Source organism: Gymnoscopelus braueri, assembly GCF_963280865.1.
Source record: "Gymnoscopelus braueri genome assembly, chromosome: 15".
In the NCBI taxonomy this organism is placed as follows: domain Eukaryota; kingdom Metazoa; phylum Chordata; class Actinopteri; order Myctophiformes; family Myctophidae; genus Gymnoscopelus; species Gymnoscopelus braueri.
Window position 1 is genome coordinate 35,662,137 of NC_137620.1, and position 16,399 is coordinate 35,678,535.

The 16,399-nt window shown below is 41.2% G+C and overlaps 1 protein-coding gene across 1 annotated transcript in view; it reads left to right on the forward strand.

Annotated features, from left to right (window-relative positions):
• dnah2 (dynein, axonemal, heavy chain 2) overlaps positions 1–16,399 on the forward strand; it is a gene marked incomplete at both ends in the record, with an annotated part of 428,475 nt that overhangs the window by 90,717 nt on the left and 321,359 nt on the right. The window contains 3 exons of the mRNA XM_080450915.1: positions 6,692–6,801; positions 10,253–10,382; positions 12,031–12,219. Of these exons, the coding sequence (XP_080307041.1) occupies positions 6,692–6,801; positions 10,253–10,382; positions 12,031–12,219 (429 nt within the window). The remainder of the gene's footprint in view (positions 1–6,691; positions 6,802–10,252; positions 10,383–12,030; positions 12,220–16,399) is intronic.

Here is a 16,399-nt window from a genome sequence, read left to right on the forward strand (position 1 = left end):
AAATCAGGCATCTTTCTCTCTCTCTCTGCCTGTCTCCTGGCGGTGGAGTCCTGCTGCAGTCGTCATGGACATCCTCAGGAGCCATCATAAACATGCGTCTGTTGGTAACTCTAATGTTTAGGAGAACAGCAGGATGCGATGCTGACAGGCTGCCTGCCTGGCTGCGGTTCAGGCTGCCGTATGTAAAAAAATAAAGTGTTCTTGCTGCTGCAAGCCAGTGCAAGGTCATAAAATGGAAATATGGATGCATCATACTGTTCCATACCGCAGTATTATGTTGTGTCCGCGGGGGGAGAGGTGAGGTCGGACACATACAGCACACATACAGTAACTGTGTGTATCTTCTGCGGATGCGCGGCTTCGTTTGAACACCACATACTTTTGAATTCCACGTCTCTTCATCTTTATTTAACCCATTAACACATTTACCGCCGGGCCCGTAGTTCTACGGGCCGTTAAATCCAACGGTTAAGCGCCGAGCCCGTAGTCCTACGGGCTGCGGTCTTTTCGCGCATGCGCGGTCCGGGTGCACTTTCGGAATTTTTTTGATCCACTTCCGTTTCCGGTTTGATGACAGGAAATAGAATTATTTGGGATCCGGTTTCGACGATCACGCCCGCTCCCATTCTACAGACGAAACTGAAACTCAATTCTCTTCCTGTAGTTTTTTCTCCTCGCATTTCACTGTTTAACGTAATCCGCTCTAACTCAAACATGGATGCCCCGTTTGACACGCGATCTTCACTGGGAGATACAGGGAGATCTCGCGGATGTAAACAGACCGTTCACGGCTCAATCTTAAGGATTTTAACAAGATCTATGGCGACATGAAAAAAACAAAAACACCTTGGCACTGGTGAGTACATTATGAGATTAACCTCTGGCGGTGGATGTGTTAAGACCGGGATATTCAAAAATAGCAGATCTACAAGCTCATAGCGCACCCCCCAGAGGCAAAACATTTGAGTTAAAAAGGTTGGCTTTAAAAAATATACAATCAAAGATTTGCACACATTTTCAAGATTTTTCAAAAATTGCAGATCCGCAAGCTCATAGCGCGGCACTCGGTGCCACGCTATGAGCTTGTAGATCTGCTAATTATTTTTTATAGCCACAGAAATCTGAAAATGCGTTCCCGGTCTTAATGGGTTAATCACTTGTGCAGGTCACACGTGGGAGCAAAATAAACACACACACACATACCCAGGGCAGGGATTTCATAGAGGCCTTTGAAGGCCTTTAGCCGCCGTGCCCCCTCAGTTTGGCCTTATGCCCCTCTGAAAAAGTATGTCCTGAGGCCACAGTGGCCTTGATGCCCCGTCCGCACTGTCCTAGCTGTTTTCTCCTCTCCTCTTTCTTACATTTCTTATAATGTGTTTTTTAGACACCAATTTCTGTTGTTGAGATTCGGAATTTGGGCAACATGAAGTGCAATGCTGTGCACATAACCAGTGACGCATTCAGTTTTTGAGCCTGGTATGAACCGCTTGAAAGCCAGGCTATTTATGATGATGATAGTTTGACACAAACGTAGTACCGGCCTACCGGGAGACTTAAATCATTCACTCATTGCGACGTTGATGTGCCAACGCTGCAAAGCTGTTACTGACTGAACTTCTGAGAAGAGAATCTCGACTGAGCTGCATGAGGTGAGAAGGTTTGATCAATTAAATTATGAATGAATTAGACAAGAAACTCAATTATATATGTTACAGGGTGAATGGAGAACCAGGTAGATTGAAGAAGGCGCGTTCGTTTTTACCACCCACCCAGGCTTGTGCACAAATATATATGACTGCGACCACACACACACAGTCACACACACACACACACACACACACAGTCACACACACACACAAGCGCACACACACGCGCTCATGCTTTTTTTGGTTTATTGAAAGCAGGACTGTTAAGATACTTTTATTGTGTTCTGGCTTTTGTTTTACTTTCTCCCTGACACACACACACACACACACACACACACACACACACACACACACACACACACACACACAGTGATCCATGAAAAGAACTATTCTGTCCCTATCGGTTTACAACTCAAACGGCGCTGAGTCGACAAGTGGAGCATCGGCCGGTCAGCGCGGGCACTCGCGCCTGGAGGCGCGAGGGCGCGCTTCCTCGGCCTCAAGCTCCACTAAGTCGGCGCGCCTCCGTCGTGGACAAGCGTGTGCGTGTGCACGCGTGTTCAGCGTTCCCCTAGCGTAGCTTCCTGGTTGCTATGTGGGGGGGAACAACAAAAGACAGATCCGCGTCGGCACATCAAAGCCCCGCCTCTCCGCGTTCTCCTTCTCCTCCTCGGAGGAGGAGGACGGTTTATTTCGCGAGGAGGAGCTCCTCCTCGCGAAATAAACCGTCCTCCTTCTCAGAAGGAGGACGGTTTATTTCGCGAGGAGGAGCTCCTCCTCGCCTCACGTAATAAACCCCCGCCTCGCAGTGCCGCGTCCTCCTTCTCCTCCTCCTCCTCGCGAGCCTCGCTAATAAACCCTATCTCGAAAAGCCCCGCCTCGCCCCGAAGCCCCGTGCCTAAAAACGAGCGCTCTGTCTTCAATCTACCTGGTTCTCCATTCACCCTGTGACATATATATATAATAGGTTATTATAATCTATAGTATTGCTCGTACTGTATATCGCTACAATGTTGAGTTGACTTACAGTAGCTGGCACGGTGGCCTAACAAATGTTGCATGCCTAATGAGTGTTATTATAGCCTAATCTTTGCATTACTTTTAACAAACATGATCTTGCTAACACTTGCTGGCTGCAAAATCAATGTTATTTTTTTTATGTTAGGACTATGTTAACATCATTTAACGTAATTTTTTTCAGCCATAAACCTTCAGGTCGAAACAAGCGGAGGAGGGAGAAGATTCTGAAGACAAAAGAGGCCAAACTTTCATCCATATGGTCCAACAAACATCAGTGGTGTAAAGTAACTAAGTACATGTACTCAAGTACTTTGTACATGAGTACAACTTTGAGTTTTGTTTTACTTTACTGGAGTAATTCCAGTTTTCAGTACTTTTACTTCTACTCCACTACAGGAGTGTGAGGCAAATATTGTACTTTTAATACAATAATTTGAAAACTTTAGTTACTAGTTACTTTGCAGATATACATTATTACATTATAAAACCTACATTAAACACTTTAGCCCTATTTTATACTAAGGCTATTTGAAAATAGCCGATCTACAAGCTCACAACACGTCGCATCGCGACGTGTTGTGAGCTTGTAGATCTGCTATTTTCAAACATTTTACTTTTGGTACTTTAAGTACAATTTGATACCAATACCTGTGTACTTTTATTCAAGTAATTTTTTTACATTTTGAGTACTTTTTCCACCACTGACAAACATCAAAACATGTACTGTAGCTCACCATAACTCCCCATCCCCATCTTTAAACCACTCCACTGACTCTCATTAGTCCAAATGCTGAGTGTGTGTGTGAACCTGTGACTGAGTTTAGACAAATATTGGTAATTTGTAAATATGAATAAATTATTTTGTGAAATAAAAAACCCTCTTAACCCTTGAGTTCAATTCGTTATTTCCTATTATCTACTGCTCTTTTTTACAAGGTCAGAAAAGGGGGCTCATAATTAAATTCTGCCACACACAAAAAAGTTTCTAATTATTTATCTACAATAGACGAGCCTCCAGTCGTTGGTATTGGATTATTAAAAGAAAACAGGAAAAGAACAAAATGTTTAGCTAGACTGTCTGAGATTCAAATACTGTTTTTTAGAAACCAGAACTGATGGAAAAAGAACATAAACTATATGTTGAGGCATAATATTGTGTATAATAATGTTTCAATGTGAAAAATACACCATGTGAGCAGGAATGTCCTGGAGGCCATGACGGCCATGGCTGCCGCGCCCCCTCAGCAGTGGTGGAAAGTAACTAAGAACATTTACATTTACAATTTTGAGGTTTTTTATTTTATTTCAATTGAGTATTTTTAATTGTCAATACTTTTACTTCTACTCCACTACATCTCAGAGGCAAATATTGTACTTTTTACTCCACAATTTTATTTTTTTTAGACTTGAGTTACTAGTTACTTTGTAGATTTGGTTTATTATTATAAAACATATATTCACCCTATTTAGCCATTGGCTATTTGAAAATAGCAGATCTACAAGCTCACAACACGTCGCGATGCGACGCATTGTGAGCTTGTAGATCTGCTATTTTCAAAAGATGTTTATACATGTTATACATTTGAAACCTGTGAAATGGGACATTCTGCATAATGAGTACTTTATGCTTTTGGTCCTTCAAGTACATTTTGATACCAATAATTTTGTACTTTGAATACCGGACTTTTACTTGTAACGGAGTATTTCTACATTGCAGTATTGATACTTCTACTTGAGTAAAAAAAAAATGTACTTTTTTCCACCACTGCCAGGCGGTTATGAGTGATTCATCCTCAATGATAGTTCATTGTACGGCCGTGCCGCTCGCCGCAAACAACACATTTTGGTGTCCTGTGTGTAAATGAGTGTTTAACCCATTAAGACCTGAGACGATAATTAAAAAAAATCTAAATCCTAACAGTTTTTGGAAAAAAAATCTAAAACATTTTTTTTAATTTTTTAAGCCCAAAGAAATCTTAAAATGAGACGCAGATGCGTCCTCGGTCTTAATGGGTTAAGATGCAGTGCCAGTGGGCAGCTCAAGATGACGCAGGTTGAGCCATGCCTTAATGAACACATAACGCTCCTTGGCAGAGATCACCACTGGCTCCCCTCTTCCTGGGGTTAAACCATTCAATACGGGAAAGCATCCGTGTCATTTTATATACTTTGGCTATTCAAAAAAAATTGCAGATATACAAGCTCATAGAGCGTCACTTCATGGTATGCGGTATGAGCTTGTAGATCTGTGGACATTAATGTGTGCAAATCTTTGAATATTTATATATTTTGATCTCAAATGCATGTAATTTTGGGGGTCCTTGACATGAAAAGGTTTGAGCACCATACGTTTAAAAAAAAAACTTTAGGATTTTAGAAGACATTTGTTAGAATCCCCAGCAGCAATGATTTGAGTTACAAATGCTTTAAAAATGTATATATATATATTTAAAAATAGCAATACATTTTTTTCAAAAATAGCAGATCTACAAGCTCATAGCGCGGCACTCGGTGCCGCGCTATGAGCTTGTAGATCTGCTATTTTTTAATAGCCAAAAAAAATCTAAAAATGACATGAAAAAGGTTTGAGCACCACTGATATACAGCAACAGAAGTTTTTTCAGAAGTTGTTTAGAATGGGCCTCATGGGTCTTAATGGGTTAAAGGCCAGGTCAGCGTCCGTCCAGGCGATGTCGAGATCTGTCAGGGCAGAGTGGGAGAGAGAGAGAGAATGCAGATAATATATAGAGAGAGAGAATCTGCAAAAGACATCTAAAGTGACTGGGAACAGTCGCCCCCCAAACCCCCCCCACCCCCCTCCCCCCCCGTTCTTCCCTGCTACAAACATTCCCTCTCGGAGGCTTAATGCCGCACGCTGTACCTTATCCCCTTGAAAGCCCTAAAATCCCAGAGATCGGCGCTTCGGATCTGGAATGTTGAGTGAGCGCTGAATATTACTCTCCATTGGAATTAGAGAAAGAGAGAGAGAGAGAATACAGTATATGGTTAAGGAGGAAGCAGAGGAGAGAGAGAGGGAGGTAGAGAGAGAGAGAGACGGGCATCTTTTGCCTGAATCCATGCAGAGAGAGAGAGCCTGCTCTGTGCTTTGGCAAATTGAACAGGAAAGTCTCGGATGTGCGTCGGCCCGATGCTGTCAGGATAAGGCCTCTCTGTTGTAATTCAAACCATGAGGGGTGGGGGGGGGGGGGAGAGAGAGAGAGAGAGAGGGAGAGAGAGAGGGGGAGGGAGGATGTGAGACGCTCTTGTCGTGTTGGAGATGTCAGATGCATGATATCCCTATGTAATGAGCCTCCTCTCAGATCTGGAGAAACACAGAGAGAGAGGAGGAGGAGGAGGAGGAGGAGAAGCAAAGAGGATATTTTTTGGCATGGAAAGGTGGGTGGGTGTTTTTTTTTGGGGGGGGGGGGGGGTGGAAGGAGAGGACAGTGCACTGTCAAACCCTATAGGGGGCCCATGGGTCCTGTTTTTCCAAGCCCCAATAACTTTTTCCTATTCCATTATTCTTTCTTACTCCCCTGTGCTTTTTTGCACACACTGTCTCTGTCACTGACAAACTCTCTTCTCTTTCTCTCTCTCCCTTCGACTCTGTCTCCTCTTTCTCTCCCCCATCTCTCTCTCTCTCTCTCTCTCTCTCTCTCTCTCTCACTCTCTACCACATAGGTTCTCAAACTTTTTTCTGTCAAGGACCCCCAAATAAATTGTATTTATTCCGCGGACCCCCATCTGAAAATGTTTTGTACCAGTTACCCACAGAATAGCAGATGTACATGCTTGCAGTGCCGCACAAAGTGACGCACCGTGAGCTTGTATATCTGCAATTTTTTGAAAAGCCAACGTATTCAAATATGGATAAAGTGGTTGACATGTGACGCTATGTTAACTCATTTTGCTGGGGACCCCCTGGAACCCACCCGAGGACCCCTGGGGGTCCCCGGACCTACCACCACCCTACCACTTTATCTCTATATAACCCCCCCCCCTCCCCCTCTCTCTCCATACTGCAGGTCCAGTCCATTGTGGATAGGTACAAGGCAGCCAACCTGGCCATCTCCAGCCATTGTCGGCAGATCAGTGAAACCTTATTGGTTAGAGTGGATGGCAAGACGGTGTACAGGTAACCACAGATGCATGAGCAGTGGTGGGAAAAGTACTCACATTTTTTACTTAAGTAAAAGTATCAATACTGCATTAAAGAAAGACTCTTTTACAAGTAAAAGTCCTTTTACTTGAGTAAAAGTACAAAAACTATTGGTATCAAAATGCACTTGAAGTACCAAAAGTAAAAGTACTAACATGTTTGAAAATAGCAGATCTACAAGCTCGCAACGCGTTGTGAGCTTGTAGATCGTCTATTTTCAAATAGCCTATGTATAAAACAGGGCTAAAGTGGTTAATGTATGTTTTATAATATAATCATTTATATATGCAAAGTAACTAGTAACTAAGTTTTCAAATAATTGTATGGAGTAAAAGCACAATATTTGCCTCTGAGATGTAATTGGAAATACCCCAGTAAAGTAAAAGTACCTCACAATTGTACTTAAGTACAGTACTTGAGTAAATGTACTTAGTTAGGTTACACCACTGCACATGAGGGAACTGCGTGGAACCCCTAGTAAATATAACACACACAATAAAATAAAATAAAAGTCTGTCTGGTATGATTATTGAGCCTCTCGGATATACTACCTCTCAGGTGGGCTTTTCATCAGCACCCTTTGAAAGCCCATCTTGTCTCAGCATATTTGATCACAAGTGTATTACTGTCTGCTATATATATGCCGTTTTTAGGGTTTCCCCATTAAAAAAAAGCTTTTTATAAGAAAATCAAGAGAACACCCACACAGGGCATTCTGCCGATGCTTGTTAATGCCAAACACAAGAACATTTTAGTTTAGTTTTTTCCTTTCGGGTAACGATCCGTTTAAAAGCTCATTTCACACATTGGCGCCTTGTTTGTGAAAGGCCGCGTTAAACCAACCAAGCAAACAAACATGTTATTTTTGGGGTTTCAACAAAGTGACAGTTTACTAGGACTGTGAATAAAAAATACAGAGGGTGTTCTCTCTCCAACTGAGACAAACTAGAGTAGTTTGGTTATGTACCGGTACCTGTATATAGATATATAGATCATGTCCACCACTACTGGCTTCAGTGGCTTCCAGTGGTGGAAAGTAACTAAGTACATTTACTCAAGTACTGTACTTAAAGGGATATTTCACTTTCAAAACAACTTTGGGTCATTTTATCGTCTACTCAGTCTTTTGTGAGCCCCCCAGTTTTTAATTTGCTTGATTCAGTATTTAGATGTTTGATATTCATTTTATCAGACACGCCCCCCTTCCTTTACTGTACAAACTTTTATTATTATAACTTCAAACTCAATTTTTAACATGTTAGATTCATCAAAAACACCCGTCCTTGGTTCTGGTGACTCATACTGCCCTCCTAATACGCGAGGGGCCGTGTTTTTTTGATAACTTTTTCATTTATTTTTTATATTTTTTAACATAATGTATTTCAATTTAAAAATGATTACAAATAGTACATTTTACCCATCTCATTAGGTACTGTAAATGTGATTGATTGAATTCTATATTAACAAGATTATTAACAGTACAAGTAGTTGTCCTACAGTCAAAAGTCATACTAAATTCATTACAAATGTGCACCGAACGTGCAAGTTTATGTGCATAAATTACCTCCACGGTTAGGTGGGGTCACGAGTCAATGGCCGCATTATTTTGGGGTCGCGGGCTGAAAAGTTTGGGAACCCATGGGTTAACCCATTAACACCTGAGGCCGATTCTACGATTGCCTTCTAAATCAGTGGTTCTCAAACATTTTGTGCCAAGGACCCCCAGATTGATATATTTATATGGCCGCAGACCCCCATCTGAAAATGTTTTGTGCCAGGGACCCCCCCCCCACCCCCCAGAAGAAGAGAAAACATTTTCAAACACTTTCAAGATCATCAAAATGTTTAAAAAAAATTGCAGATGTACAAGCTCGCAGCACGGCACGAAGTGACGCGCTGTGGGCTTGTAGATCTGCTATTTTTTTAATAGCCAGCGCTAAAATCTAAAATGATTTCCCCGTTTTTAATGGGTTATGGAGATTATAGCACACTGAAGTCTGTATTTTTCCCGTATGTTTTTACTTTATTTTATCCGTCATCTTTACAGCGAAAAACAAACAGTTCATCATAACAGTCATCCAGCAGTGATAATGATTGTGTCATCATCTCACTTTGTTGAAACGCAAACATTTTGGGTCCATTCTGAGATCGCTTAAAGATCAAGGAGAGTTTCACCTGCGGAGCTGCAGCATTATCCCCCGTGGTTTCTGTTTGTTTCACTGGCCCAGCGTGATGCTCTGCTGGAGCCACATTAAGACAGTGGGAACGCATCTGTGTCATTTTAGATTTGAGCTATAACCATTATTTTGTACTTTGGCTATACAATAAATGCCAAAGTATGAAATATGTGCCGCGCTCAATAAGTAGCTCAATATACTCAATAAGTAGCTCAATATACTCAATATGTAGCTCAATATACTCAATTAGTAGCTCAATATACTCAATATGTAGCTCAATATACTCAATATGTAGCTCAATATACTCAATATGTAGCTCAATATACTCAATAAGTAGCTCAATATACTCAATAAGTAGCTCAATATACTCAATATGTAGCTCAATATACTCAATATGTAGCTCAATAGACTCAATATGTAGCTCAATATGCTCAATATGTAGCTCAATATACTTAATATGTGGTTCAATATGCTCAATATGTAGCTCAATATACTCAATATGTAGCTCAATATGCTCAATATGTAGCTCAATATGCTCAATATGTAGCTCAATATGCTCAATATGTAGCTCAATATACTCAATATGTAGCTCAATATGCTCAATATGTAGCTCAATATGCTCAATATGTAGCTCAATATGCTCAATATGTAGCTCAATATGCTCAATATGTAGCGCGGCACCAAGTGCCACGCTATATGAGCTTGTAGATCTGCTATTTTTGAAGAAAAAAACTTTTAATACATATATTTTTTTAAACAACATTTTCAACTCAAGTCTTTAATTCTGGAGGTCCCTGGAACAAAATATTTTACAAATATTCGCTTTAAAAATATATATATTCAAAGATTTTCACAAATTTTCACGATTTTTCAAAAATAGCAGATCATCTACAAGCTGGTGCCGCGCTATGAGCTTGTAGATCTGCTATTTTTGACACAGTTGCGTTGCCGGTCTAAATGGGTTAAAAAAGGAGACCACCAATTCCAAGATCCTGAACAGTGGCTGACATCGAGTTAATATAGCATAAAAATCGGATTAAAAGCTCTCAGCTTTTAAATCTGCTATTTTTGAAATGTTTTCTTTTTTTAACACAAATCTTTCTCATATGTGGGTTCCCTGGCAAAACAGCATATATTTTCAGATGGGGGCCAAATACATACATTAATTAATTTGGGAGTCCTTGACATGTAAAAAGAACTGCTGTTGTTATAGCACTATTCACTCATTGTTTACCATCTTGGGTTGTCAGGGCTCTGGAGTTTGAGGAGGAGCAGAAAGTCTACCGGCAGAGGCAGCTGCAGAGACTGCGGTCGGCGCACCACGACATCGTCAACCTGATGAACCAAGTCCACGGTCCCTTCCGCACGGACGGACCCGAGGTACGGCCGGTACATCTCATGACATTTCACTTGACTATTCATTGTCATACAAATATTTGCGATTAAAGGTATAGTTCACCCCAAAAATAACATTTTTTTATCGATGATTACTCACCCCATGGAGACTTGAATTTGATGACCGGCAGTGGTTCTGTATGGAGACACAAAGAGTCTCCTTTTTGGCTCCATACGGAACCACTGCCGGTCATCAAATTATTGGCTTAGGAATGTGACGAAAACTAAAAAAACATCCATGAATTCAAGTCTCCATGGGGTGAGTAATCGATAAAAAGAAAAGTCATTTTGGGGGTGAACTATCCCTTTAATGATTTAATAGTGTTTTTTTTGGCATTGAACATCGGAACATATTAAATAACCGGTAATAATCTTATGCTTTCAAACATGTTTTGTAGGTCTGCTATTTTCACAATTTTAAAAAAATGTTTGAGAATATGAAGTATGAAAACATTTCAATAGATTCATTTATACAGACCAATGGAAACAATCCTGATTATTATCACAATAATTGTGAAAATGAAATAGTTCTGACTTGTGACTACTAGACGGTAATAATTGTGATCTGTCCACAATCAATTTACAACTCTTTACTAGAAAGCATAGCAGGCTCCATCACGCTAGATTCACTTTTATAACTGAAAGTAATATTATATTCATTGAAAACCACTTAAGCCCTATGACACCCAGCTTGTACTCCACTACATCTCAGAGGCAAATATTATTATATACTCCACTACAATTATTTGAAAACTTTAGTTACTAGTTACTTTGTAGATTTTGATTATTATTGCAAAACATACATTAACCACTTAAGTCCTATATACATTTCGGCCATTTGATCTACAAGCCCACAATGTGTTGCGATGCGACTCATTGTGAGCTTGTAGATAGGCTATTTTCAAACGATTTTTTAAAAAACATTTTGAAATGGGACATTCAGCACAATGAGCACTTTTACTTTTCGTTCCGGCAGGATACACAAAGGAGACTCTTTGTGTCTTCTACCGGAACCGCTGCCGGTCATCATCAAATAATTGGCTTAGCGATGCGACAAAAACAAAAAAAATATCCATGAATTCAATCGATTAGTCTCCATGGGGTGACTAATCGATAGATAAAAGTCATTTTGGGGTTGACCTATCCCCTTAACACCTGAGAGTGGAAAAAAGTCAAGTCAGTCCAGGGTCTGGATGCAGAATGAGCTAAAAAATAAAGCTCGCCCTGTGGGTTTTAAGCTTAAGTATATATAGGGTTTAAGTGGTTAAGCCTTGGACTGAACAGGAGACGATATTTAGTCACTAATACGGTAGATGGAAAAACACTTAATTTAACTATCAAACCGTTTCATTCAATGACAAATAACGCGCACAACGTCACCAAGACTGCCTGAAGCAATAAGATCGGAGGATACTGTACGCCAGCTGTTTAGAGCGCAATCCAAAACCTCCCGGGATAATGCCGGCGATAAATCTCCTTCCCAGCTCACCATTGAGTATTATATATATTATTGCGTGCTACCACCACCAGGCACCATCAGCCAAAGAAATGTAAAAATGACACAGATGCGTTCCCGGTCTTAATGGGTTAAGTCTGTGTATAGCTGTATCTAATGAGTTGTGGCTCTCCTCAGGTCCAGCAGCACTGGGTGACCTACACGGAGAGGATGGACCGCCTGGTGGAGGAGGCCCTCAGGCTCAACGTCAAGCGCTCCATGCAGGAGCTCTGCCGCGCCGTCACGGGCGACAAGAAGACCTCGCCCAAGCCCGTCTTCAGGGTGGAGGTGGTGCTGCGCCCCAAGGCCGACGGGACCAGTGCAAAGGTGACGCACCATGTGCTCTCAAAGACCACCCCCACCCCACATGGGCTTTTTAACATTACATTACATTACATTACAGTCATTTAGCAGACACTTTTATCCAAAGCGACTTGCTATAAGTGCATTCAACATAGGTAGGGAACGAAACTACTAATCACCAGAAGTATTAAGTGCATTCTCTTCTAAAACAAGCAACTAAGAGTATTAGCACTAAGGTAAAAGTGCAATATATCAGCCTACTACTTTCTTAAAGATGGAGTGCCATGATATTTTTCAACCTTAAAACCTGATCATAAGGTATTATTATTATGTAAGGATTTTTTTCAAAAAAAAAAAAAGTGTACAGTAAGTGTAAAATGTTGTTTTTATGTGGACACGCCTCCAGTTCATTAAGTATACCTGGTTCTCACCTTAGCACCTCCTCCACCACCTTAGCACCACCCACCTGTCCTAGTCCCTCCTCCTCCTCATGCCCACACCTGTTGTGTTATGATAATGAGGGGGAGGGTATGGCATTGTGATGTCACAATGCCCCTGTTTCTCTATTGGCACTTTTGACCCTCAAGGTTTCAGCCTCCAGGAAGAAACTCCAAATAGTCAGAGAAGACATAAAACACCATAAAAACACCACCGGGGGGCTTAATGAAGTTCTATCAACCTCATAGACACATGAAAAACAGAAAAAGTGCAAAACCATGGCACCACCTCTTTAAACAGATGAGACAAATAGGAAAATCAAATGAGCAAGAGCTAAAACAAATAAGAGTATCAAATAAACAAGATCCAATAAAACAGGAGCTCGTACAAATAATTGACAACAAGTAGGCAAGGCTAAGTGGACCACTTAAACCATATTTTATTGGCCGGGGTACCCCAGGGTTTTATACTGTACTTGGTCCGCTCCTTTTTTTTCTCCCCTCTACACTGAATCTCAACCTCTGGCAATAGTAGATCTACAAGCTCTCGGCGTGTCAAGTTGCGACACACGCCGAGAGCTCGGATATCTTTATCTTTATTCCGTCCGGAATATTGACTGATACTGATAACTCACTTCCCACCTACTCGCGCACGCACGCACACACACACACACACACACACACACACCCTCCCTCCCTCCCTCCCTCCCTACCAACCATCAGCAGGTCAAGGTCACAGGATTTTAAGGTTGCGGTGCGGATATCTGTTAAACCACAGCAGTTCAGGAATAACATCTGCAAAGGAAAGTAGAGGTTCAGAAAGAGTGTGTGTGTTTGTGTGTGTGTGTTGTGGGGGAAGTGGGGGCGCATGGTGGTTAGGCAGTGGATTTTCACTATCTATCCTCAGGTAAAGGTCAATTTGAAAGGAACAATAAAGCTGTTTGGTTCTGGTGTTTTTTTTTTAGGATGACCTTGACAGCAGAGGGGAAAGGGCGCACACACACACACACACACACACACACACACACACACACACACACACACACACACACACACACACACACACACACGTGTGCACAAGCTTGAAAGATAGCAGGGTTGCAGTTTGCAGGAAGGATTGGATGCACCACATGCTGACACATTATCACAGGGAAAAGGCCACCACGGTGAGGCTCTGCATAAGGAATGTGGTGATAGGTAATGAAAGCACGGGGGGGTCAGGTCATTCCCTCAGGCCAAGCCTGATTTTGATTATACATAAAGGTGCAGTAAGTGACTTTTTGTTAAAGAAAGTGTTCCATGGCAGTGGTGGAAAAAGTACTCAAATTTTTTACTTGAGTAAAAGTACTGTATCAATACTGCAATATAGAAATACAAGTACAATTCCGGAATTCGACAAGTACAAAAGTATTGGCATCAAAATGTACTTAAAGTACCGTAAGTAAAAGTACTCTTTATGCAGAATGTCCCATTTCAAGTTTTCAAATGTATTCAAATATTTTGAAAATAGCAGCTCTACAAGCTCACAATGCGTCGCATCGCGACGCATTGTAGAGTTTGTAGATCTGCTATTTTCAAATGGCCGAAATGGTCATAGGGCTGAAGTGGTTAATGCATGTTTTGTAATAATAATCTAAATCTACAAAGTTACGAGTAACTAAAGTTTTCAAATAATGTAGTGGAGTAAAAGTACAATATTTGGATCCGAGATGTAGTGGAGTAGAAGGAAAAGTATTGGAAATTGGAATTACTCAAGTAAAGTACAAATAACTAAAAATTGTACTTAAGTATGGTACTTAAGTAAATATAGTTACTTTCCACCACTGCTTAATAGTCCTATAGTAATCATTGCCATAGACATAGAGTATTTGTTCAGTAACAGGGGTCTGAACATACATGTTCAGGTTGGGATATCCATTTTCTCCAACCAGGAGAGAACTCTTACAGGATACAGGATAAACAAGTGAAATTGGAAGTGATTAAACAAATAAATGAGACAAAATTGGACCTGGAACATAAGCTGCTAAAGGATATTAGTGGGTGTCTCTCTCCTGATTGGTTGAAGTTTGTAACTGAAACCGAGACCTCTGTTAATGACCAATCACTCTATAGCAATGATTACTATCACAATATAGAGCTTTAGCTTATTAACAAAAAAAACTTGATATAATTAAATAATATCACTTACACTCGATTTAATGAAATAATAACACTTACACTCCCTTTGATTAAACGTCAGTGTCCGCACCAAAGATAGCTGATCTACTAGCTCACAACTCGTCGCAGCACTCGGCGTTGTGAGCTTGTAGATCCACTATTTTCGGTGTGTACATACACAACTACACATAGCTTACCACGCACACACACACACACACACATGCACGTACGAGACATGCACATACGAGACAGGAATCTCATATTTCGGAGCAGAACAAACTCATCCATTTTCAGCGCGTAAAGCCCCGTCTTTTTGTTGTGGTTCCAAGGTCTGAGTCACATTGAGAGTCCTGTGTAGACGGGTCAGCACCCTGCACTCTGTACGGCGTGATGGAACAGGAGAATAGCCATTTGTCCTTGTCCGACACACACACGCACACACACACACACACACACACACACACAAACACACACACACACACACACACACACACACACACATACACACACACACACACACACACACACACATACACACACTCACACACACACATACACACACTCACACGCACACACGTTTGTATTACTGTACTTGTGAGGACATCGACATTTTAGGACGGCCGAAGATCAGCTTTTAGTTGTGATATTTTTGGTGTGCGATACCAGTGCATGCAGCATAACTCTAACCTTATAACCTTATAACTCTAACCTAAGCCTATAGCTCTACAGTAAATACCTATACATCCTATATCTAACCCCCAACCTGAATCTGTTCCTGATTGTAAGCCTAACTCCACCTCAACCATAACACAACCATTTATCTTGTGAGGAACAGGAACATGACCCGTACAATTTATATTTCTCAACTTCTACTATATACTTCTACCATGTTTTTGTTTTTAATATTAAATAAATCTAATTACACGTAATGTAAACGGTGAGGTACTCGCATAAGCCCCCCCTAGGGTGTCTTACCTCACCGGCACAACAACTAATACTGTCAACTTTCCCATGGAAAGAACTATCATGTTATGCTTATGTATAAATAAACTGTTGTGCAAATCAAATAAATCAAATATACTTGTATGGACATGTTGCCCTCACAAGTATAGTGATAGTGTATAGTGACACACACACACACACACACACACACACACACACACACACACACACACACACACACACACACACACACACACACACACACCACCCACCACAAACTCGTACACAAACGTGTCAACGCGCACGCGGAGACGCCCACACACTCTGGCCAGCAGGAGGACTGTGTGGGCAGGACATATTGTACATAGTGAGATAGCATTATCCATCACAGAGAGGAGAGGACACCCAGCCTTGTAGGAATGAGGAGCCACACATCACTCATGCCTTATGCATGCATGCATGCTGGATGCTTTGCATGAGAGCCACCGGCTCAGACAGAACATGGGAGGCTCGCCAGTCACCCAGTGTCAAACAAGACATTCCAAATTCTTTATTGCGGTGGTTTTTCAAACTTTTTTCAAGACAATCATCATCATCATCATCATTCGAGTGCCCTCGAGATCTGTGACACAAGCTGCTTCCACTGGTCTCTGTCGCTCATTGCCACA